At 35.0% G+C, this 23559-nt stretch overlaps 1 protein-coding gene across 2 annotated transcripts in view; it reads right to left on the bottom strand.

Annotated features, from left to right (window-relative positions):
* USP32 (ubiquitin specific peptidase 32) overlaps window positions 1–23559 on the bottom strand; it is a 196527-nt gene that overhangs the window by 57053 nt on the left and 115915 nt on the right. For both annotated transcript variants that reach the window (XM_059907602.1, XM_059907603.1), the window contains exons 6-11: window positions 16536–16667; window positions 14789–14896; window positions 12820–12935; window positions 12380–12442; window positions 10794–10877; window positions 5282–5343 (exon numbers count right to left, since the gene is read on the bottom strand). In XM_059907602.1, coding sequence (XP_059763585.1) covers window positions 5282–5343; window positions 10794–10877; window positions 12380–12442; window positions 12820–12935; window positions 14789–14896; window positions 16536–16667 — 565 coding nt within the window. The remainder of the gene's footprint in view (window positions 1–5281; window positions 5344–10793; window positions 10878–12379; window positions 12443–12819; window positions 12936–14788; window positions 14897–16535; window positions 16668–23559) is intronic.

The following is a 23559-nucleotide window of genomic DNA, read 5'->3' as shown; positions in this document are numbered from 1 at the left end:
CAGAGACAGTTTCTATCAACTAGTTTTCCCTCCTTATACGGGTCATATTTTCCTATTCTGTTGAATGTCTTGTAATTTTTTGTTATTGAAAACCAGACATATTTGATAATATATTTCAGCAACTCTGGATTCTGACCGCCCCCACATGTGTTCTTCCTTGTGACTTCCTGAACTAATTCTGTAGAGTCTGTCTCTTCTGCAAGTATAAGGCTGCTCAGTTTTCTTTATTATTATTTTAAAATATTTATTTATTTTATTTTTGGCTGCATCGGGTATTAGTTGTGGCATGCAGGATCTTCGTTTAGGCATGCGGGATCCTCTGCTGTGGCACACGGGCTCCTCGTTGCAGCACGTGGGCTTCTCTCTAGCTGTGGTGCATGGGCTCCAGAATGTATGGACTCTCTAGTTGTGGTGCCTGGGCTCTCTAGTTGTGGCCCGTGTGCTCAGTAGTTGTGGCACGCGGGCTTAGTTGCCCCGCGGCATGTGGGATCTTAGTTCCCCGACCAGGGATCAAACCCACGTCCCCTGCATTGGAAGGCAGATTCTTAACCACTGGACCACCAGGGAAGTCCCAGTTTTCTTTATTATTATTTCTTCTATTTATTTTTAAGCCTGGATTTCTTGGGAAGAGCATAACTTACTTGCCAGCCAATGACTAGTGAGAGGCTGTGCTTAAACATCTGGAGCCACTTGCACCTCTTCCCTGATGGATCTGTGTTCACCATTTGAGAAACACATGCAAAGTTCAGAAAGGTTACAAACCTTCTCTGTGCAAGGGAAGGCTTTTACTTTCTGCATGTGCAAGGATTACCATTAAACCAGGAATGAATAGACAGCTAAGGCTCGCTTTGGTGTCTTCTGAGCTTGCATGTAGTCTTGTATATACTAGCAGCCTTCCAAATCATTTAGAATATGGGGAAGTTTATTAATACTCACTATGGTTATCTTGTTCTCTGGATCTCTTTGTTAAAATTTTGACTGGGCTGTCAGTCTGCTGCTTCCTTTAACCAGTACCTCAACCCCAAGCTAGTGATGTTCCCTGATCGTTTGCCACCATGTGATCTCTACTGTTTCTTACAATTTTTTTATAAGATTGTTTATATTCTTATTTTATTTTTTTGCTTTCTTTTTTAAATTGAAGTATAGTTAATTTACAATGTTGTGTTAGTTTTAGGTATACAGCAAAGTGATTCAGATATATATATATATATATTCCTTTCAGATTCTTTTCCATCATAGATTATTATAAGATATTGAATATAGTTCCCTATACAGCAGGCCCTTGTTGTTTATCTATTTTATATACAGTAGTGTGTATATGTTAATCCCAAACTTCTAATTCCACCCCCCACCCCCATTTTTTTTTACAATTCTCTTGGCCAGGCACTCAGCCCTGCTCTACTGCAAATCAAGTCAGCTCTCTCTGGCCTGCCCTGGTAAAACTATCATGCAGATCTGTTGGATGGGAGGGCATGGGAACAGTCTCAAGTAGAAATACTACAGAATCCCATTATTCTTACCAAGGTTTAGTAGTTTTTCTTGAATAAATGCTTCTCAATTTGTTGAATAACTCTGTTCAGTTTCCAGAGTCCTAAAATGGTTGGTTGACAATTTTGCCCAGTTGCTTTTCGGGGAAAGAATTTGCTGAGATCTTCACTCAGCCATTGCAGAAATCATGCTACTGATTTTTTTTAAATAAATTAATTAATTTTTTGACTGCTTTGGGTCTTCATTGCTGCGCGTGGGCTTTCTCTAGTTGCAGCGAGCGGGGGCTGCTCTTCATTGCAGTGTGGTACGTAGGCTTCTCATTGTGGTGGCTTCTCTTGTTGCGGAGCAGGGGCTCTAGGCGCGCAGGCTCAGTAGTTGTGGCACACGGGTTCTAGAGCACAGGCTCAGTAGTTGTGGCACATGGGCTTAGTTGCTCTGCAGCACGTGGGATCTTCCCAGACCAGGGATCAAACCTGTGTCCCCTGCATTGGCAGGGGGATTCTTAACCACTGCGCCACCAGGGAAGTCCATGATACTGATTTTTAAACAAAGTACTGATTCTTTAAGTTAGCAACAAATATTTATTTCTTTTTTTTTCTTTGAGACAAATATTTCTTTCACTTCATTGCCTATGTACCAACCTGACTCATCCTTTATTTATTTATTTAAAAAATATTTATTTATTTATTATTTATTTTAGCTGTGCTGGGTCTTAGTTGCAGCACGTGGGATCTTTAGTTGTAGCAGGTGGACTTCTTAGCTGCGGCATGCGGCTCTTAGTTGTGGCATGTGAACTCTTTAGTTGCGGCATGCGTGCAGGATCTATTTCCCCAATCAGGGATTGAATCCGGGCCCCCTGCATTGGGAGCGTGGAGTCCTACCCACTGGACCACCAAGGAAGTCCCTCATCCTTTACTTTTTATTAAAAAAAAATTTTTTTTTGAAGATCTAATTCAGTTTATTCAATGATTCATGAATCAGGTAGCATCCCGTCTAGCAACTAGAAGGGTGATTCCCTGACTCATCCATCAAAAACCATCACAGTAAAATGAATTTTTGAAGTGAAAAGTGGAGGCAAAATAAAACAAAACTCAGAAATCCAAATGAAATAAAAAATTTGGAATCTAGGATTTAAAATTCAGATTTATTGAAAAATAAGAAATACGGAAAGCAGTAGTTGTGTTTTTAATGAAAAAAGTCCTAGACTTGATTCTGCCACCTCCATGTAATTTTAGGTAAGTTCCTCAACTTTTGTGAATCTCAGTTTTCTCTTTTACAAAATGGGATGATGAAATTAATTTCATGCAGTTATTCTGAGGACTAGATGAAATAATCCAAGTGGAAGTATTTTGCAAAGAACAAAGTTTTATAAAAATATAAGATTATCTCAACATTATACTTTTAAATAGGGTTACTATGAACATTTGCAAAATAATTAAGCCAAGAAATATATATACAGTTTACACAGCATTCTTAATATCTATGCTAAGTCATAATGACTTAAGAAGATATTAGTATAACATGAAATTATATTGCAGTGCTGTCAGAAAAAAAAGTTACTGCAGCTACATAAAAGCCTTTTAGTATTTCCTTACACTATCTCATTTGTACACTTCAATGTATTTTTAATTTTTATTTTACGAGAGTTAAACATTAGAGAAAATCAAGCAACACTGTCAACATCTGTAAACTGTAAATAAGAAGAAGTCTTCTGAGTATGAAAGTTAAAAAGACTACACGAGACTACAGTTTTTATGAAAACAACATTTTAAAAAATGGATTTTGCCTAACCTTCTTTAAGAAGTAACCATTTTTAAAAATCCATTTTAAAAAGTTGCAGAATATATTTACTACTTCAACTAACCTAAATCTCAATTGGCACTGCCTATTTAAATGTGACTATGTAATCTTGTTCTCCGGTGTTCCCAACAACTCTGTTTCAGTAAAATCTCTTTTATCCATTAGTCCAAAGCCAAAAGAAACTACTAAAAAATTGGTATACACACTACTTCAGGAAAAAGTCAAGTGACAAACTATATGTTGAGACTTTATTCTAAAAGCAAAGTTTAGTAGAGATTCAGTCATATTTCTAAAACTTTCTATATAAACATGTAGTATAATAGTAATCCTAAAGCAATGAAAGATACTTAAGGTATTAAAAATTGAATTATAACTATAAAAATATACAGGCTCATTAACCCACGTATATGACTTCAAGTAATTCTGCCTAAGTAAATCCCTAATCAAAGGCTTATAGACTTTATGACTAAATTGTTCCAATACACTTACGTTAAAGAAAAATAGAGATAAAATTAGGGAATGAATAGGACCTATTAGCCAATCAATTAAATTATAAGAGGCTTTTATTGATAAATAAAAGTGTCATTTTATATTATCTGCAGTGGAAACGTAAGCAGAAAGTAAAACTATATTTCAGAATATCTCATTTTTGTAAAAAATTTACAAATTCCATCAGAGGTATACACGTATGTGCATATGTGATAGAGTGCCAATAGTGCAACCATCAACAAAATGAAAAGGCAACCTATAAAATGGGAGCAAATATTTGCAAACCACATATTTGATAAGGGCTTGATATCCAAAATATACAAAGAACTCATATAGTTCACTAGCAAAACACCAAAACAATCCAATTAAAAAAATGGGCAAAGAAAAAAAAAAATGGGCAAAGAACCTGAATAGACATTTTTCTAAAGAAAACATACAAATGGCCAATGGCTACATGAAAAGGTGCTCAACATCACTAAAAATGAGGGAAATACAAATCAAAACCACAATGAGATATCATCTCACATCTTTTAGGATGGCTATTATAAAAAAGATAAGAGATAACAAATGCTGGCAAGGATGTAGAGAAAAGAAACCCTTGTACACTGTTGGTGGGAACGTAAACTGATACAGCCATCACGGAAAACAGTGTGGTTTCTCAGGAAATTAAAAATGGAACTACCATATGATCCAGCAATCCCACTCCCGGGTATATATCCAAAGGAAACGAAATCATTATCTTGAAGAGACAGCTCTATTCCCAAGTTCATTGGAGTATTATTCACACTAGCCAAGGTATGGAAACAATCTAAGTGTCCCAAAACGGATGAATGGATAAAGAAAATGTGGTGTTTTTATACATATAAAATGGAATTTTATTCAGCCTTAAAAGAGAAGGAAATCATGTCATTTACAAAAACATGGATGAAGCTGGAGGGCATTAAGCTAAGTGAAATAAGCCAGACAGAGAAAGACAAATACTGCATGGTATCAAAAAAAAAAAAGTCAAATTCAGAAACTGAAGAGAAAAGTGGTTGCCAGGGGCTGGGAGAAATAGAGGTCGGTAAAAAGGTACAAATTTCCATTATAAGATATATAAGGTCTTCAAATCCAATGTGATATAGTTGATAACAATGTATTATATAAATGAAACCTGCTAAGAGAGCAGAACTTAAATGTTCTCACCCTCCACCCCCAAAAGGTAAATAAATATGTGAGCTGATGATGATGGTGTGTTAATTAACTCAATGGGTGGAATCCTTTCATAATGAATACACTATATCAAGTCATCACATTGTACACTTTAAATATCTTAACCCAATCCCTTGGTTAGGAAGTTAGTTTAACAAAAACATTTCATTATATAACTATTTTGGAGAAACAAAGTGCTACTGTAATGATAACATTAAAATGGGACATGCTGTTACTCAGTAACAATATATTTCAGGTGTCAGAAATTTCAACTATTTAATGAAAAATATACAGATTGGAACTACAAACTTACCTAATAATTTGTCCTTCCTCTTCTGGAGTAGCTGGTCTTAACCCCAGAACTATGTGACATACCTAGAGATAAAAGCGGTAAATTAAACTTCTTTGGTGCCAATGACTGGACTATAGACTATTTCACATTCTCTGTATGAGATCCATATTCTAGATGGGAATCTTAATCAGCAATAGCTTTCAACTGATGAATTATCAATGATCCACTTAAGCAAATCTGAACTTTAAACTTAAGTTTTTTGTGTTGTTGTTTCTTTTTAAACAAACCATTGCAATGGAAAGCAATTTCCAAATCTCTGTGTGATAAGAAAGAGACAGAGAGAGAGACAGAGAAAGGAAGAAAGGAAGAAAAGGAGAAAGAAAGGAAGAAAGAAACTACTTTTCAGAATATTTCATTAACACTATATATCTTAATTATCTCACATAGAGAATATTACTTCCTTTCCTGAAATCTGAAGAGCATACCATGGCACCTGGGCAGAGAGGTGAAGGGGAGATGAAAAGGATATAGAAAATGAAGGATAATGGTGGCATTTCAATTTGAACAACACTAAGAAAAACATTATTGCCACTAGTGCTAAATATGTTTTTTTAAGGCTCATTTTCTCCTCAATTTATTTGCCTTCTCTAAATATCATCACAAAAGATATGAGTTTTCCCCCAACATTTAACATGAAAACTTTCAAAACTACAGAAAAGTTGAAAGAATTTTACACTGAACACCTCATACCCATTACCTAAGTCTAACATTTACATTTTTATTATACTTAATCTATTCATCCCTCAATTCATCATCTTAATTTTTGCGTGCATTTCAAAGTAAATTATAGCTATTAGTACAGCTCCCTGTAAATACATCAGCATGCCTGTGTATAGTTTTGTTTACATTTTGAGCTACAATTTACTTAACAGTACACAAATTAGGTTTATAAGATTCATCCACGTATCAGTAGTTCATTCTTTTTTATTGCTGAGTAATAGTCCACGGTTTGAAAATACCATTTTATCCTTTCTCCTACTGATGAATACTTGGGCTTTGGGTTTTGTTTTTTTTTATTTTAATTTATTTTTGGCTGTGTTGGGTCTTCGTTGCTGCGCGCGGGCTTTCTCTAGTTGTGGTGAGCGGGGTCTACTCTTGGTTGCGGTGCACAGGCTTCTCATTGTGGTGGCTTCTCTTGTTGCAGAGCACGGGCTCTAGGGCATGCAGGTTTCAGTAGTTGTGGCACATGGGCTCAGTAGTTGTCACTCGCGGGCTCTAGAGCACAGGCTCAGTAGTTGTGGCGCACGGGCTTAGTGGCTCCGCGGCATGTGGGATCTTCCTGGACCAGGGCTCAAACCCGTGTCTCCTACATTGGCAGGTGGATTCTTAACCACTGCGCCATGAGGGAAGCACAGGTATCTGGTTTTTTGTAAGCAAACTTAATAAAAAGGAAATATAATATACATGCTTAAAAGTGAACAATATTTTTAAAAGATTTTTTAATTGAAGTATAGTTGATTTACAATATTGTGTTAGTTTCACATGTACAGCAAAGTGATAAAAGTGAACAAATCTTAAGTGTACAGTTTAGTGACTTTTCACAAAGTAAACACACCTATGTAACCTTCATCTAGTCAAGAAACAGAACATTGCTACCTCCCCCAAAGTTCCACTTTGAGTTCTTTCCCAGACACCACTGTACCCCTTTGATGTGTTCACTATACTAAATTCTACCACCATGGATTGGTTTTGTCTGCTTTTGAATTTTCTGGCCCAGTATTTTCCACTCAAAATTATGTAAGATTCATCCATGTGGTTGTGTGTAGCACTAGTATATTTATTTTTATTGCTTTAAAGTAAACCATATGTATGCATGTGCCACCATTTCTGTTTATGTATTTATTGTTGATAGGTACTTGGGTCATTTTCTGTTTGGGGCTGTAACAAAAAGTGATTATAAGAACTTATTCTGGGCTTCCCTGGTGGTGCAGTGGTTGAGAATCCGCCTGCCAGTGCAGGGGACACGGGTTCGAGCCCTGGTCTGGGAGGATCCCACATGCCGCGGAGCAGCTGGGCCCGTGAGCCACAACTACTGAGCCTGCGCGTCTGGAGCTTGTGCTCCGCAACAAGAGAGGCCACGACAGTGAGGGGCCCGCGCACCGCGATGAAGAGTGGCCCCCGCTCGCCGCAACTAGAGAAAGTCCTCGCACAGAAACTAAGATCCAATGCAGCCATAAATAAATAAATAAATAAATAAACAAATAAACAAACAAACAAACAAATAAATAAAAGAGCTTATTCTATGTTTTTTGGCGCTCAGATATACAAGTTTCTGTAGGGTACATACATGGGGTAGATTTGCTGAGTCATAGAGTATACATAAAAACAGCTAAACAATTTCCAAAATACTTGTAAGAATTTCTATTCCTACTGGCAATGTGTAAGAGTTCCAGTTGCTTGTTATCCTCAACAATGTTTCATATCACTTCAAAGCTAACCATTCTAGTGGATGTCTAATGGTACTCCAAGTGTGATTTTAAAATGTATTTCCATTATGACTAAAGAAGTTAGTCCCCTTTCATAATTATTAGCTATTTGGATATTCTTGTTTGTGAAGCACCTGTTCAAGTTTTTTGTACACTTTGATATTGAGCTTCTGCCTTTTTTTCATTGATTTTTGCTCTTTGTATGCCCTATATACAAGTCTTTTGTTGGATACAGGTATAGCAAATATATTCTTATATTTTCACTTTTTTTTTTTTTTTTTGGCCATGCCGTGTGGCATGGGGAATCCTACCTAGTTCCCCAACCAGAGAGCAAACCCGTGCCCCCTGCATCAGAAGCGTGGCGTCTTAACCACTGGACAGTCAGGGAAGTCCCTCTTTTCACTTTCTTAATGGTATCTCTTGATAAAAAGAATTCTTAATTTTACTGAAGTCCAACTTAAAACTTTTCTTTATGCTTAGTGCTCTCTGTGTCCTGTTTAAGAACTCTTTGCCACCTCAAAGTCATTAAAATATCTCCTATATTATTTTCTAGACATTTTATTGTTTACCGTTCAAATTTATTGGATTTATAATCTACCTAAATTACTTTCCATGTATTATAATGGGGTGGGAATAATGATGCATGTTTTCACCATATGAATACTAATTAATTCAGTACCACTTACTGAAAAGACCACCTCTTTGCATCTGCAATGCAATGTCTTCTTTGTTATAAATCAAGTGATCACACCTATGTAGGTCTGTTTAAGAACTCTCAATACTGTTCCACTGGTTTGTCTGACTTTATGCAGATATCACATTGTCTTAATACTGTTATTTTATAACAAGTTCTAATATCTGGTAATACAAGTCCACTGTTCTTTAATATCACCTTTGCTATTTTTATTTTTGGCCCTTCATACTTCTCTGTGTATTTAGAATCAGCTTGTCAAGTTCTACAAAAACACAATGACAACAATGAACTTTTTGGGATTCTGACTGTGAGTGCACAAATCTTTAAATCAACTGAAGGGGAAGTGACGTCTTTAAAGTATTGAGCCTTCCAATCTATAAATATGGATTATCTCTCTCTGTATTGGTTTTTTTATTACTGCTGTAACAAATTATCACAAAATTTGCAGCTTAAAACAACACAAATTCATTATCTTACCGTTATGTAGGTCAAAAGTAAGGCATGGATCTCACTAGGCTAAAAATCAAGATGGCAACAGGGCTGTATTCCTTTCCGGAGGTCAAAGGAAGAATATGCTTCCTTGCCTTTTCCAGCTTCTAGAGTTCACCCACATTCCTTTGCTCGTGGCCCCTTCCTCTTTCTTCAAAGCTAGCCACTTGCACCTCTCTCACTCTTCTTCCAACGTCATTTCTTTCTCTCTGACCACAGCTGAGAAAGATTTTCCACTTTTAAGGACTCATGTGATTAGACTGGACCCATCTGGATAATACAGGACAATCTCCCCATCTCAGAGTCCTTAAACTGATACATCTGCAAAATCCCCTTTGCCATGCAAAATAACATATTCACAGGTTCCAAGGATTAGGGCATGGATATTGGTGGGGGTGGGGGTAGGGTGCATTATTCTGCTTACCACATTATTTAACATTTGATACTTTCTGACAAATGTATAAGATAGAAGATCCTGCTCATGTTTAGCATGCTTCCTCTGCAAAATATTGGGCACTGAGTTTATTAAAAAGGATTGAAAATAAAGTATTACCACAGGAATGGTTTACTAATTCTACTGATACTTATGTTACACTTAAATACTCAGGCAAGTGTGGGATCTTGGCAAATAAAATAAGAGCATAATTCAAGCTTTTATCACTGAACTTACCAGCTAACTCTACCTATTTTAAGACACAGATAGAAAATAAAACAAATTAGCATAACAGTCTGCTTACTCATATATTAAGTGAACATAAAGCTTACTTAAGTGGTCAAAATGTTTATATAACTAATTATGACTTAATGTAGTTGAGAATATTATTTTAAATGAGATAAAAAAATAGGTGATCAATTTTCATATTACCAAGCAAGTCATTTCTGCTTATAGTAGTGATTTATATTATTTTTGTACATTTTTTATTTTACAAAGCCATCAACTTAAATCCTTGCTGAAAACTGATAGTGGAGCAGCTGAGTGATTTATATGGATATTATAGGCTTATCAGATTGCATATGCTTTAAATATACATTAATTAGTCATTAGCTATCATGAAGAGTTCAATTTCCATTTATTCTAACATCGTTGTGTCGCAGACAAGTTACTCTTTATTTGCAATGGAAGACCATGACACATACAAAGATACTAAACCTGACTTTCACAGGGGTGCTTTTACAAGGAAAGGAAAATATAATAAGGAGAATCTAAAATATCACTATTAAATCAACAAATATTTATAAAGAACCATGAAAAATGGGAAACCATAAGTTATTTTTTTAAATTGGAACAAGAGAAGTATTTTAACTGGGAAAACAGTTAAAATATGGCTGCTCACTGCTAGCAGCTATTCTTTCCTCCTTCTCCTTCAATCTTTTCTGGACCTTCTAAAGAATTAGAAAAAAAAACAAAACTGAGAAACAGTCTTGCATCTAAGATAATCTCCTAACTGGGAAGATTGTATATTTTGTGAAAAATTTACAGCTGCCTACTTATGATCCATCTCTCTGTTCACACAGCCTTACTTGTTAGGAGGGGCCTTTAAACAAGACAACAACGAAGAAAAATAGCAAATTATAATGGCTTTTACAATTTAAATTATTCTCTATGTGTCTACATTCTCCTCTGTCATTAGTTGTAAGATAAACATAATCAGCTCTATTCTACTTTCCTATCGTCTCATGACTTTGAGACGCTTCAGTAGGCACTCATGCTCTCTCACCATCCTTCAGGTCGTGTACGGGATAATGTAGTTCTTTTTATAATATATGGTTTTGTAGCCCAGTTGTAATAACTATTACATAATGGAAAAGATGCAGAACTACTGGTACCACTGTCCTCTGTATCTGTCATTTACCTTAAACATACCTGGAAAAGTAGATTCAAAAATTCATTGGCAAGAACATTTTTCACACTCCAGATTTGATAGTCTTCTAGAGTAAGATGGCCCATCTGAAAGAGAAACAGTATTTTAAAAGATCTCATTTTTTATAGTATTTGAATAAAATCTGGTTTATTAAACTTCTAATTGTCATATGTCTGAAAGAAAACCAATAATTTAAGGGAGATGCTGTGTTCATCTGAGAAGTAGGCCAGCTAGGATAAGTTTAAAAGTAACCAAACTTTGTTGAAATAGTCAATGGCAATGAGGACAATTTATCACCAACAATCTTCTTCTTCCAATAAGACCTGGGAAATAACTCACAGTATCTTCTGGTTCAAAGGTTACTTATGGAACCCACAAAATGCCCTGAGTAGGGAAAATGAAGCATTTACTAATTTTGAAAGCATTTTTGCAGACTCTTTGGATTGTGCCCTTTGATCCTAACAATTTTCTAAGACCTTCTTAGAAATATCTGGCAATTTTATCAGAATTCTTAGAGATTTAACAGAATTTAATAAATATAAAAAATGAGTATCTACATTACATTTCCCCAAAATACAATTTAACATTACTCTTATAAGTTGAGTAAAGCAATATTTTCTTGGTGTCGAAGTGTACCAAAAATTACATTTTCATACAGAAGGCAAAATATATGTAAGCTATTACATGCTTATTCTGGCTGCCATTAAAGAACTCAGAAGAGACCTTTACCAATATTACTTTTTAAATTTTTTAAAAGAATATATGTGGGGCTTCCTTGGTGGCACAGTGGTTAAGAATCCGCCTGCCAATGCAGGGGACACAGGTTCGAGCCCTGGTCCGGGAAGATCCCACATGCCGCAGAGCAACTAAGCCCATGAGCCACAATTCCTGAGCCTGCGCCTAGAGCCCATGCTCTGCAACAAGAGAAGCCACTGCAATGAGAAGCCCACGCACCGCAGCAAAGAGTAGCCCCCCCTCACCGCAACTAGAGAAAGCCCATGCACACAGCAACAAACACCCAGTGCAGACAAAAATAAATAAATAAATTAAAAAAAAAAAAAGAATATATGTACTACCCAGATTGAGATAAAAGGTCATTTCCATCATCCCAAATATCCTTATGGTCCTCCCCAGTTAAATCACTCATCCCCGAAATCACTGTTGTAACACCTATTACCATTTTTAAGTTTTGCCTCTGTTTTCGAACTTCATATAAATGGAATCATACAATATGTGTTCCTTTTTTCTGTGCATTCTTTCGCTCAATATAAGGTTAGCCCTACCATAACTTATTAAAATGGGAGAAATAAAGATTATAAACGATGGCAAGGTCTGTGTCTACTTAATTTTTATAAAATGCCTAGCTTATAAAATATAATAAATGTTTTTATGTATGTAACACTTAATGGAGTTGTTTAAAGACGGAATGGGCTATCTTTAGAGACAACTTGGAGGTGTTGTAACCACAGATCCAAATAAGCACTTGGTGGGGATGAGGTAGAAGAGATTTAAATATGTATATAAACTATATATATCAATTCAGAGTACAAGATATTTTTAGAAAAGGATTAGTCCCAGCGAGACTCACCTTTGTGGTGTCATGTGCATTCAATATGCCTTCTACAATGTCAGATAGATCCATGTGTAATTCCTTTACAAACAGAAACCCAAAGACATAATTAGAAAAGAGTAGATATCATCTTTATTAGTCAGTGACTAAGGTATACGATATTTTGGTCAAGTATTTTTTAAAATTACCATTAATAGATTGTTACACTTGCTTTAAAAAATTAAGCCAATTTCCCTCTGGTTTCATTTTTACTTTACACAATACATTCAGTTTATGAAATTTTCTAAGGCAAATTCTTTTCCCAATTTTGTACCTTCAGCTATGGATATTTTGAGTAGCATAATATAGCAACTAGAGGTAATAACAAATCCCTTTCTCTTGATCTCTTTTTAAAATTTTTCACTCAATTTTCCTGTTGGAAATTTACATGCAACAAGATGTATACAACCAGAATTTACCGGGATGTCATCAGTGCGGTTGTCCTTCCAGACCTCTAAGAGTGCAACCACCATGTCTCTCAGTTCAACCCTGGAGAGAACTCCATCACGGTCAACATCAAACACCTTGAAGCAAACTAAAGAAAAGAAACTCTTATGGAGGGAAATTACTTTTATATTCTGAAGTACAATACGTTTTACTGGAAGCTGCCTTAGTAAAATTACTTAGTTTCTTAAGCAAGTATATTCTGGATTAAGTCTGCTCATCTGGAGCAGACTATGTCATTAAAGTCCTCTGAACTTGTAGGACTTCCTACACGTACTTGCTAAGTCTCTCTATCTAAATCATTAGCCAGGTTGGAGAATCCTATCCTTCCCCCAAATCTAGAGTTAAATTCCCTGCAAACTGAAAAATAAGAGTCAAATTACTATATAATACCTCACAGATTTTGAGGAGGTAGTTCAAGCCTTTAAATTAATTTCTAATATTTAAAACTTATCACTTCAGAGTTGATTCTCACAATGCTGAAAATGTTCCATCTACATTAAGAATCAACAATAACAAGGTGGTACAGTTGGCCCTCTGTATCCACAGGTTCCACATTTGTAGATTCAAACAACCACAGATCGAAAATATATAAAAATTAAGAAAAAAATTTTCCATAAAGTCCCCAAGAGCAAAACTTGAATTTGCCACACTGGCAACTATTTAATAGCATCTACATTGTATTTACAACTATTTACATTGTATTAGGTATTATAAATAACCTAGAGATGATGTAAAGTACACAAGAAGATGTGCATAGGTTATATGCAAATACTATGCCATTTTATACAAGGACTTGAGTATCCATGGATTTTGGTATCCGAGAAGGTCCCAGAACCAATCCCCAGCAGATACTGTGGGATAACTGTATAAAGATTTTGCCTCTCCAATGTAATTAAGGCACACTCATATTTTGCCAAAGAACAATTTCAACTCTTCAATTCTTTGTTTATATACAACAGACTAAGAATTAGAAATAGCAGCACTTTGCTAATTAACATCAAATGAATCACTCTAGTTTATTAACTTCCACTAGCAAAAAAGAAATTAAAAAAATTTTTAAGGCAATAATAAACCTCAATTGAAAAGCAAAGATTTCGGCCTCTTTATTTAATATTTGAACTTTAATGGGAACAAATAATCTATCATAAAGCCAGGTTAGAATAATGGTATACCATATCAGGGAAGAAAAAAGAAATATAAATTTTTTAGATTACACACTTATCTATTTCATATACTCCCATAATAATTATGTTATTAAATCAATGGAGTGCATCACAGCACATTACTGAAGAATATCAAATAACAAGTAGCATAGCCCAAATAGGCAACATTTGTGAAGCTGTATTTTAGAAAGACACAGAGATAATGACACTTGTAAATATATTAGAATCAGGTTCCAATTAAACGTAAACTGTTGCATTTTCTCAAATATAGTTAAGATTTATTAATTTAATATACTTATGCTTATAAATTACACTATAACATTTTAGTTAGGCTTAAAAGACCATTTTAGTATTTAATAAAACTGTGTTTTGATCATAAATTTCACTTTGCTGATAAAATATTAATGTATTCAAGTGACAGAAAATAAGTTATACTTCAAGTCATGCAAGACACAAAATTCTCTATAGACTACCAGGAAATATTTTCTAAATGCTTAACATTTTCAAATACATCATGACTGATGTAGTTCATTTATCATGAACTGCACATTCATCTGGAAAAATCAACCCCGTTACTAATGACAAATCCCAAATCACTCCACAGAAAATAGGTGACTGAATCCTTACAGCGACCTCAGTAAAACCTCAACATGAGACTGCTATTTGCCAAAGTAATGAAAATTCAAGCCTAAATCCACAGATGATTTTTATATGAATGAATGCTGATTTTTTTCGCTGTATAGTTTGCAAATTTTGTGACAATGTTTAACACACTTACATTTTTGTCTTTCGGCCAGGGGTCCTCTGCAACAGGCTGATAACCCACAGGATATCTCCTTAAAATCTATGTGATTGTCACGATTTTCATCAAAAGCATTAAACAAACCTGTAAAATAGGAAGACAACGTAAATCACAACAAACAAACTTCCTAGTGTTAATAATGACATGTTTATGAAAGGAGGCATGACTCTTTCCCATAAACTGACTGAATTAAAAAAAAAAAGTTTATCAGTAGTTCCCATTGTCCTAGGAAGTATTTCTCTTTTTCCTGGTATAATTATAAAGCTTAACTTTCTAGCAGAAAATACATTACTATCATTTAGTGTTTGGTTTTGTTTGCCTGCCTGTCTCTATCTTATATCAATTCCTATAGCTAAAAATGACTATAGCATGTAAAAAATAAAAATCAGTTTAAAAAATCAAGAACTGAAAAAAAATGTCAGAGACCACAATTATCCTTATTTGGAAAGACTAAGAAGAAAAAGGAAAAAAGAAGAAAAGTTGAACTGCATATCAAAGATATACTGTGTTGTTATTAATAAGCTCCATTGAGCTCTTTCATGAAGCAAAGAAAAATAACACACTATATTACCAAAGAAAGAAATTCTGTACTGCAGTCTTCTTTGTATTACTTAATATTTATAAATATTTTAAAATTCAGAAATAAAAGGGAATTTATAATATAATCCTGTGGTTTTCAAACTTTTTGTAAAAAATACAAATGGAATAATTTTGTTTTCAAATAAAATGACTTATCACTCTCCAATTCTAGAAAGGTAAAAACACAACTGCACCTTTGAAGTAGGTACAAGCCCTATCTGTTCTGGCTCCCCTAACAGGTATTTCTGAAATACACTGGGAATGTGAAGAATACAGATTGTCTGTAAGACTCTACTTCTGTGCCCTCCGTTTAAAGAGTAGAAAATCAAAGGTAGAAGTAGTTACATGACTTGCCAAAAGTTAGAAAAGTTTAAAAAGGTCTGAACCAGAAGCAGAACCCAAGTATTCAGATTCCAAATATGGTTTTTGTGATATCACCAACAACTACCCTTTGCATTCCTAACTTTTTTTTAAAGTTATAGCCATGAAAAGTTTAGGGCTAAGTGGGGAGCATAGGGATGGTCCAGTCCAGTGGTTTCTTAATCTTTTTTGGGCAGGGGAGGGAGGGAGGGATACAACAGTGGAAACTTCTTCCTTTTTTTTTTTTTTGGTGCCACGCCACGCGGCTTGCAGGATCTTAGTTCCCCAACCAGGGACTGAACCCGGGCCCTCAGCAGTGAAAGTGCAGAGTCCTAACCACTGGACCACCAGGGAATTCCCCAGTGGAACCTTCTTACGTAAAAGAAAAATAGTGGAGGCTCTTGAGGTGAGGGAAGAGGTGGGGTTATGCGTGGAAGCCTAGAGCTTTGCCTGCTCAGTGGCCACCTCCCTAATCCCTGCACCAGATGCTGAGGCACCTCATTGGAGTACAGTTTTGTAACCACTGTCTTGGTCAAAATGTTTTATATATGAGAATATACAGGTGAGAGAGCAAAACTGACTTATGCAAGGCTACATAGGTAGAATAGGAAGCTCAAGACTATAAATCCCAATTTAGTTTTTTTTCCCACTGAACTACACTATTTGCAAGAAACTTGCAAACTTGTAACATTATAGCCTTTTAGAGTTAAGATGTATTGGTTAGAAATAAAAGATGGTCTTATGTGTGTTTAGCAAGGAACACTAGAAATAGAATGATTCCTACCTTCACTTAGAGATGGACGAATTGGTGGTGAAACCAATGGGCCAAATGTCTCTAAATCAAATCGTCCAGTTCGGGATTGAGCCTTCAGCAACCAATAGCGTTTCTCCAGATCAATGATGTCTGATTCCTCCACTGAGAGTCAAATCAAACAAGATTATAAAACCTCAGTCTTCTCTTCTGGGCACTTAGTTCATCCTGATAATGTAACTTCTAAGGATATATTTTAATTTCCCAGTGAAATTGCTAAAAATTACCTAAAACAAAACTCTGAAAGACAAATACATTATATTTAAAATGGAATGAAAATTAAATTCAAATTAACATATAAGAAGCTTTAAAATGGAAAAAAATTTTTTTTTGCAGTTCCCCATTTAAATCCAATATGCAAAACAGGAAACAACTGAGACCTTTTTTTTTGGCTTCCCACACCATTTTTATCTGTACTCATTTTTGGTAATTTTCAATCTGTATCTTGGATTTAGTGATTCTATATACATATTCTCTCCTGGCTACACTATAAACATCCTAATAGCAGGATCCCACGTCTAATCCATCCTGTTGATATGGTAACTACACACATTCAATACTTATTAAATAAATGAAAATGAACATGACAAAAGATGTTATAAGTAATAAAGTCAATAAATAAGACAGAGAGTAGAACAGGATTTATAATGTGATAGGTAATAGGGGCATCATGAAAACATGAACATCTTTTTCTCCTCATTTATCAGAAGATGTATTTTTAAAAAATCACAGGTAAACTCCAACTATGGTTACATTCTATATGTGCATTGTTGTTTTTTTTTTTTAGTTCCTCCAAGGAACTAAAGTAAGATTTGGAAAACAAACAAGGTGAGTACTTCCATTACCCTGGCTTTCTGCCTGCAGCCTCTTCCCAGACCTTGGCAAGGTATGAGGAACCTAAGCAGTGAAATTTCACTGAGTTAAGAATAGAACTTGTAGTTCAGGGAGGTTGAGGTAGCTCAAGTTTACAGGGCAGAATACTGGAGAGGAAAGAGTTATGTAGAGAAAGAGCTCCAGAAAAATGAACAGGAGTCTTGCTGAGTTTTGGCAGAGTACTAAGCTATGTACGCATAGAGTGAAATTCATTGAGGCTGGGCTAGGAGATGCCTAAGTTCTGACCAGCCAGAGCGGAGATACCTTGTTGAACACTGGGAGCATTCACAGACTCAGAGGGTCACACTTAATCAGTAGGGGAAAAACTAACTCTTAGAGTAAAGGCTACTCCAGACTTGCCCCCAAAAAACTTAAAAAAAAAATTCTAGAAAATATCAACCTGATCCACAAATAACTCCCTATCAAAACAAAACAAACTTCCTATTTTAAAGGATGACAATAGAATCCATTAGCCATATAACATTCATAATGTCTAGCATCCAAATATATATATGTACATAAAACAGCAGGAAAAAGCGATCCAAAACCAGGATAAAAACCAGTCAATAGAAAAAGCCATAGAAATAACAGAGATGATGGAATTAGCAGACAAGGCTTTAAAACATCCATTATAAATATCTCCAGAATTTAAGGAAAACCATGACTATATTGAAAGGAGAGACAGAAACTATTTAAAAAAAAAGTACCAAATGAAACTACTAGAGATGAAGAGTATAATACAATCATCCCTTGGTATCCATAGGCGATTGGTTCCAGGACCCCTGTGGATACCAAAATCCAAGGACGCTCAAGGCCCTTATATAAAATGGTGTAGTATTTGCATATAACCAATGCACATCCTCCTGTATACTTTAAATCATCTCTAGATTACTTATAATACCTAATAAAATGTAGATGCTATATAAACAGTTGCTGGTACGTGGCAAATTCAAGTTTTGCTTTTTGGAACTTTCTGGAAAAAAATTTTTTTCATATATTTTCAATCCCCAATTGGTTGAATCTGTGGATGCGAAATCTGTGGATATGGAGGGTTAACTGTACTTGAAATTCTAAAAATTCATGGGAGATTAACTGCAGATTAAAAAATACAGAGGAAAGGTCAGTGAACCTGAAGACTGAGCAATAGAAACTATCCAAATGGAAACATAAGGAGAAAAAAAAGACTGAAAAAATTAGTAGACTCAGTGACCTGTAAGACAATATCAAAAGTATAGCATACATGTTACTGGGGTCCCAGAAAAGACTGGGCAGAAAATATTTAAAACAAATAACAGCTGAAAAAATTTCAAATTTGATTAAAACCATAATCCCATAGACAGAAGTTCAATGAAACTTGTGCAAGAAAAATTCAAGGAAAACCAAACCAAGGCAAGACACGATCCAATTGCTGATAAAGTAAAAATCTTAAAAGCAGCATGAGAGGGGAGAAAAAATACATTACAAACACAGGAACTAAGATAAGCAATGATTTCTTTTCGAAAACAAGGGAGCCAGAAGATTAATGGGGGTAAAAAAGGGTTTGAAAGGAGAAAAAAAAACAACAACTGTTAATCTCAAATTCTATATCCTATGAAAATATCCTTCAAAAACACAGGCAAAATAAAGTATTTTTTGGACAAACAAAAGCTGAGAGAATTCATCAATAGCAGAACAGTACCAAAAGGAATGTTAAAGGATGTTCTTCAGACTAAATTAAATGATACCAGATGGAAATCAGTATCTACACAGAGCAATGATGAAAACAGGAAACACCCAGTCCATAATGTCCATCTGATATCATTAATCATGACAGATTTTGGATAGGAGTTTAGCTGCAGCTTTGGTTAGACTAAGTTTACCTCTAGTTCAAATGCTCTGAAGGTGAGCTCAGATTTCTATTCAGGAGAGCTCAGAAACTGCTAGTTTTTGAAACTGGAGATCTATAAACTCCAGCCTGAAGGCTGCATGCATGTTTGTATAAATAATGTTTTATTAGAACACAACAATGCCATTTACTTACATATAGTTTATGGTTGCTAATGTGTTACAATGGCAGAGTTGAGTAATTGTAACAAAGAGCCATATGGCCTACAAGTCTGAAATATTAACTATTTGCCTTTTAAAGAAAATGTTTGTCAATACCTGTGTTGAAACTGCATAACCACAGGACTTCAAGACTGCAACTCCATAAAATGACAGCAGCTCAGGACCACAGAGCCTTGAGACTGAAACCTTCAAGATTTTGAGACTTCAAAATTATGAGCTCATGAAACTGCCTAACCCCAGTCTCAGCAAAATTTCCACAGGACAGAATTACGGGGTGGAGATGATTATCTTTGCACTTGCGGTTCCTTCAGATTTAAATCTGAAACGGGTTTTTCAAAGTTTGGCTGGACTCTCCTCATCCCAGCAAAGACTGTCCTCAGGCAGGCTCACTCTTCTGGCAGCCTTAGCCCCAATCTCAGCCTCTGGCCTCAGAAATGAAAGCACCTTTATATTCTTTGATTACCTAGGAAGCACTTGTCCCTCTGGAGTTCAGTTTTGCTTTGTTTTTTAAGATTTCTTTGTATTGATATGTCTTCAGTGGCTTTAAAGATTATGATTGTTTGGTTTATGTAGTGATTTCATGTTATTAAAATGGGAATGAAGATCCTTCATGTCCTTCTACTTCCCAACCTAAAGTAGAACCTTTCCCGTTATTTAACATGATTCTGAAAATTCTCACCAGTGCAATAAGATACGAATATGAGGTATAATGTTAGAAAATAAGCAAGGTTATTATTTGCATATAAGTAGAATGCATTCCAAAAAACTCAAAGAGAAAACATTTAAAAATTATAATTGAGTTTAAAAACCTGTAGGGATATAAAATAAATATATAAAAATCAATGCTTTTCCTATATAACATTAATAACATGTAAGAAAACATAAAAGAGAAAAAGCATAACAATAATAGCAATTTCCCCACAAGAAACAAATATCCAAAAATAAAAGTCAGTAAGAAAATGGGGGTCAGATTATACAGGCCACTGTAAGGACTTTGATTTTAAGTGAAATTGTGAACCATTGGAGGATCTAAAGCAGAGGAGTGACATGATCCAACCTACAGGATCACTCTTGACTGCTGAGTTAAGAATAGCCTAGTGGGCAGCTAAGAACAGAAGTGAGTTTAAATCATCAATATACGGAATTAAAAAGCATTAAGACTACAATAAATTAACAAGTACAAGACAGACAATTCATAAAAAGGGGGGGAGTTAATTTCACTAAGAATAAAAACATCATTTCAGAAGAAAAATTTAAGCAGAATCATGCTACTTCTCTGCTTCAAAACTTTTTTAACACTCTTCTCGCAAGATACCCGCATGGCTATTACAACTCTTTCAGATCTTTACTCGATGTCACATTCTCGGGATCTTCTAAACTGCACCCCATCCAATGATGTTCCTCCATCCCTCTTCCCTGCTTTACTTTGCTCTCTAAGACTTATTTGTTTTGTTTGTTGTTTCCTCCAACTAGAACATATGCTCCTTGTAGGCAGGCTTTTTGGTCTATTTTATTCATTGCTATATTCTAAAACTTAGAATAATATCTGGTACATTTTGAGCACTCCAGAAATATTTTTTTAACGGACAAGTAGCTTACAAGTTACCTGGCAAGACAAGAACAATGTATTTTAAATTTCTAGTGATTTCAAAGCATTCATTCTTACTCTATTCCTTAGCAGTTTTGGTTTTTCTATCTGTCTTTTTTTTTTTTTTTTAAGTTTTTTTGGCTATGCTGCGCAGCTTGCGGGATTTTAGTTCCCCGACCAGGGTTTGAACCCGGGCCACTGCAGTGAAAGTGCTGAGTCTTAACCACTGGACCACCAGGGAATTCCCATAGTTTTCTTTTTTTTTTTTTTTAACAGAAGTATCTACTTCAAATACCCAGATGACTGAATTTATTTAAGAGGAATAATTTAAAATTTTAGCAATAGGGAGAGTAATCACAGGAGTTTGATATATAAATTGAGCATTACTGCCTCATTTTCCTAAATAAGATGTCTGTTTACTCCATTTATGATGTGAAAGGAAGAAAGAAAGAGAAATTTCTTCTGTTCCTCCAGAGAAACAGTTTTCTCAAATTCTAAATTTTCTTCCAAGTAGTAGATCTGCTGATTAAAAAAATCTGACACTGAAACCAAAGGTGGAAGACAGAAACTATGTTCTCATTTTTATACATCTAGGTACTGAGCATATAATGGGTATTCAATGAGTACTTCTGATCAGTTGGTGTTCAGTTAATACACTAAATTAGAACACAGAAAATTCAAATCAACTTCCTCCCAAATGTTTTTACCTTTGAAAACTAAGTTCATTAATCTCCTTAAAAAACACATTTTTTTTTGTTGAAGTAGAAATGTGGAAAGACAAGTAAGTAGAACATATTTAGAAGACAAAAATGATCAGATTGGTTATGCTACAGCTCCCTTTTAAGTTTATGTGATCTGTTCATTTATAGTTACAGACTGTAATTTGTTAATCAAATATTTGCAAAAGCATGCTAAAGTAAGTTATATATATTATCATTACCCAAACATTTTACATGAGTTGGCAGCTGAATTGCTGAGAAGAGGAAAGATAACTACCCTTATTTTCACTTAAAGAAGTTAGAGGCTAACAACTGCAGTAGTTACTCTATTTGCAATTCATAAATAAATATCAAAACTTATACTTTACTAGCTAAATGGGAATGAATTTATCACCCACCTATTGGTATAATTTTTTCTGGTTCACAACAGCAGCATACTATATTCCCAACATTCTAATAGTTCCTCGCCTGCCCTTTGGGCCATCCTAATCAAGTCCCACCTTACCAGAGGCTCCAGCTGCAGAAATTGTTCTTTAATGCCATAATTGGATTCTTATTTAAAAACAAAAACAAAAACAAAGCCAAGCAAAATATCCAAGTATTTTCAAACAGTAACACAGTTCTTTAACATTTCTGAGGAAGCAACCTGTTCTCAAAAGCAATGACCTTCTGCGATCTATTTAAGTCTTACATTATTTACAACAAGATAAGAGGATAATGAAGGAGGGACATGCAGATTTACTAGGCAGTTTATGGCCTAAGAATCACTGAAGTACTTTTCTCTTACTGAAAGGAGGTTTTAACATTGCAAACTAAAATGTGGCAAGGGAATATAATAATATGCATATTTTTAGTTGAGATAATAAATGCTAAAATAAAGCATTTGAGTTATATAAATTTGAGTTAGATAAGAAAAGAAAACCAATCAAAATGAGTTCAATGGCCCTAAAATTAGCCCAAAATACTACATTAATTACCTCAGGAACCAGATTCTACTACTTAAAAGAAATCACGCTTATGATACATTTTAGGGAAACTCTAAAAAACATATTTACAAGAGAGAGGTAGCACACATATTTTCTTCCAAATAATATAGCTAAACTCTATGAAAAGATGGTCATCATTAAGGAAAAAAACCTCTCAATTAGTTCTTAAAACATAGTTCTTAAAATCTTAGTTCTTCCAATTACCTATTTCACTGTTGGTAAATGGGGAATCATTCAGTGACCTTGCCTGGATCAAATGAAGTTAATTATTAAAGAGAAATTTAAAATAATAATCATTTGAAGGTATCCCAAGGGGAAAAAAAAGGAAATTGGAAAAGTGAAGCTGCAAGATTGTCTGAAGTGAGTCTGAGGAAGATGGCTCACCACAACCACAACTATCACATGACCACCTCCTTTTATCTGCAATTACAAGCTGCTCATGAAAGATTAAAGAAAAAATGACTGTGTGTCAATAAACTGTCTTCAAATCCTAAAATGATACTAATCATGCACTCTGGGCTTCAAACATCCCAATTTTGGCACCTATTAGCCATTTGATCTTGAGAAAGTTTCTTTACCTTCTTGTAGCTGTGGTTTCCTCATTTTTAGAACTGAGATAAAATGAACTTCAGAGGTGGCACAGGATTAAATGAGATAATGTACAAGGAGTATAGTGCCTCCTTTAGTAAAGGCTCAATCTGTATGTGGTAAGTTGGAACCTTCCAAAGCATTTTTGGGGAAAAAAAAAAAAAAGTACAGGAGCTATATAGTCAAGATCATTTAAT

This window comes from Balaenoptera ricei, chromosome 20 (genome assembly GCF_028023285.1).
Source record: "Balaenoptera ricei isolate mBalRic1 chromosome 20, mBalRic1.hap2, whole genome shotgun sequence".
Classification (NCBI taxonomy): Eukaryota; Metazoa; Chordata; class Mammalia; order Artiodactyla; family Balaenopteridae; genus Balaenoptera; species Balaenoptera ricei.
Note: the sequence above shows the minus strand (reverse complement) of the source record. Positions and strands in the feature narration are given on the sequence as shown.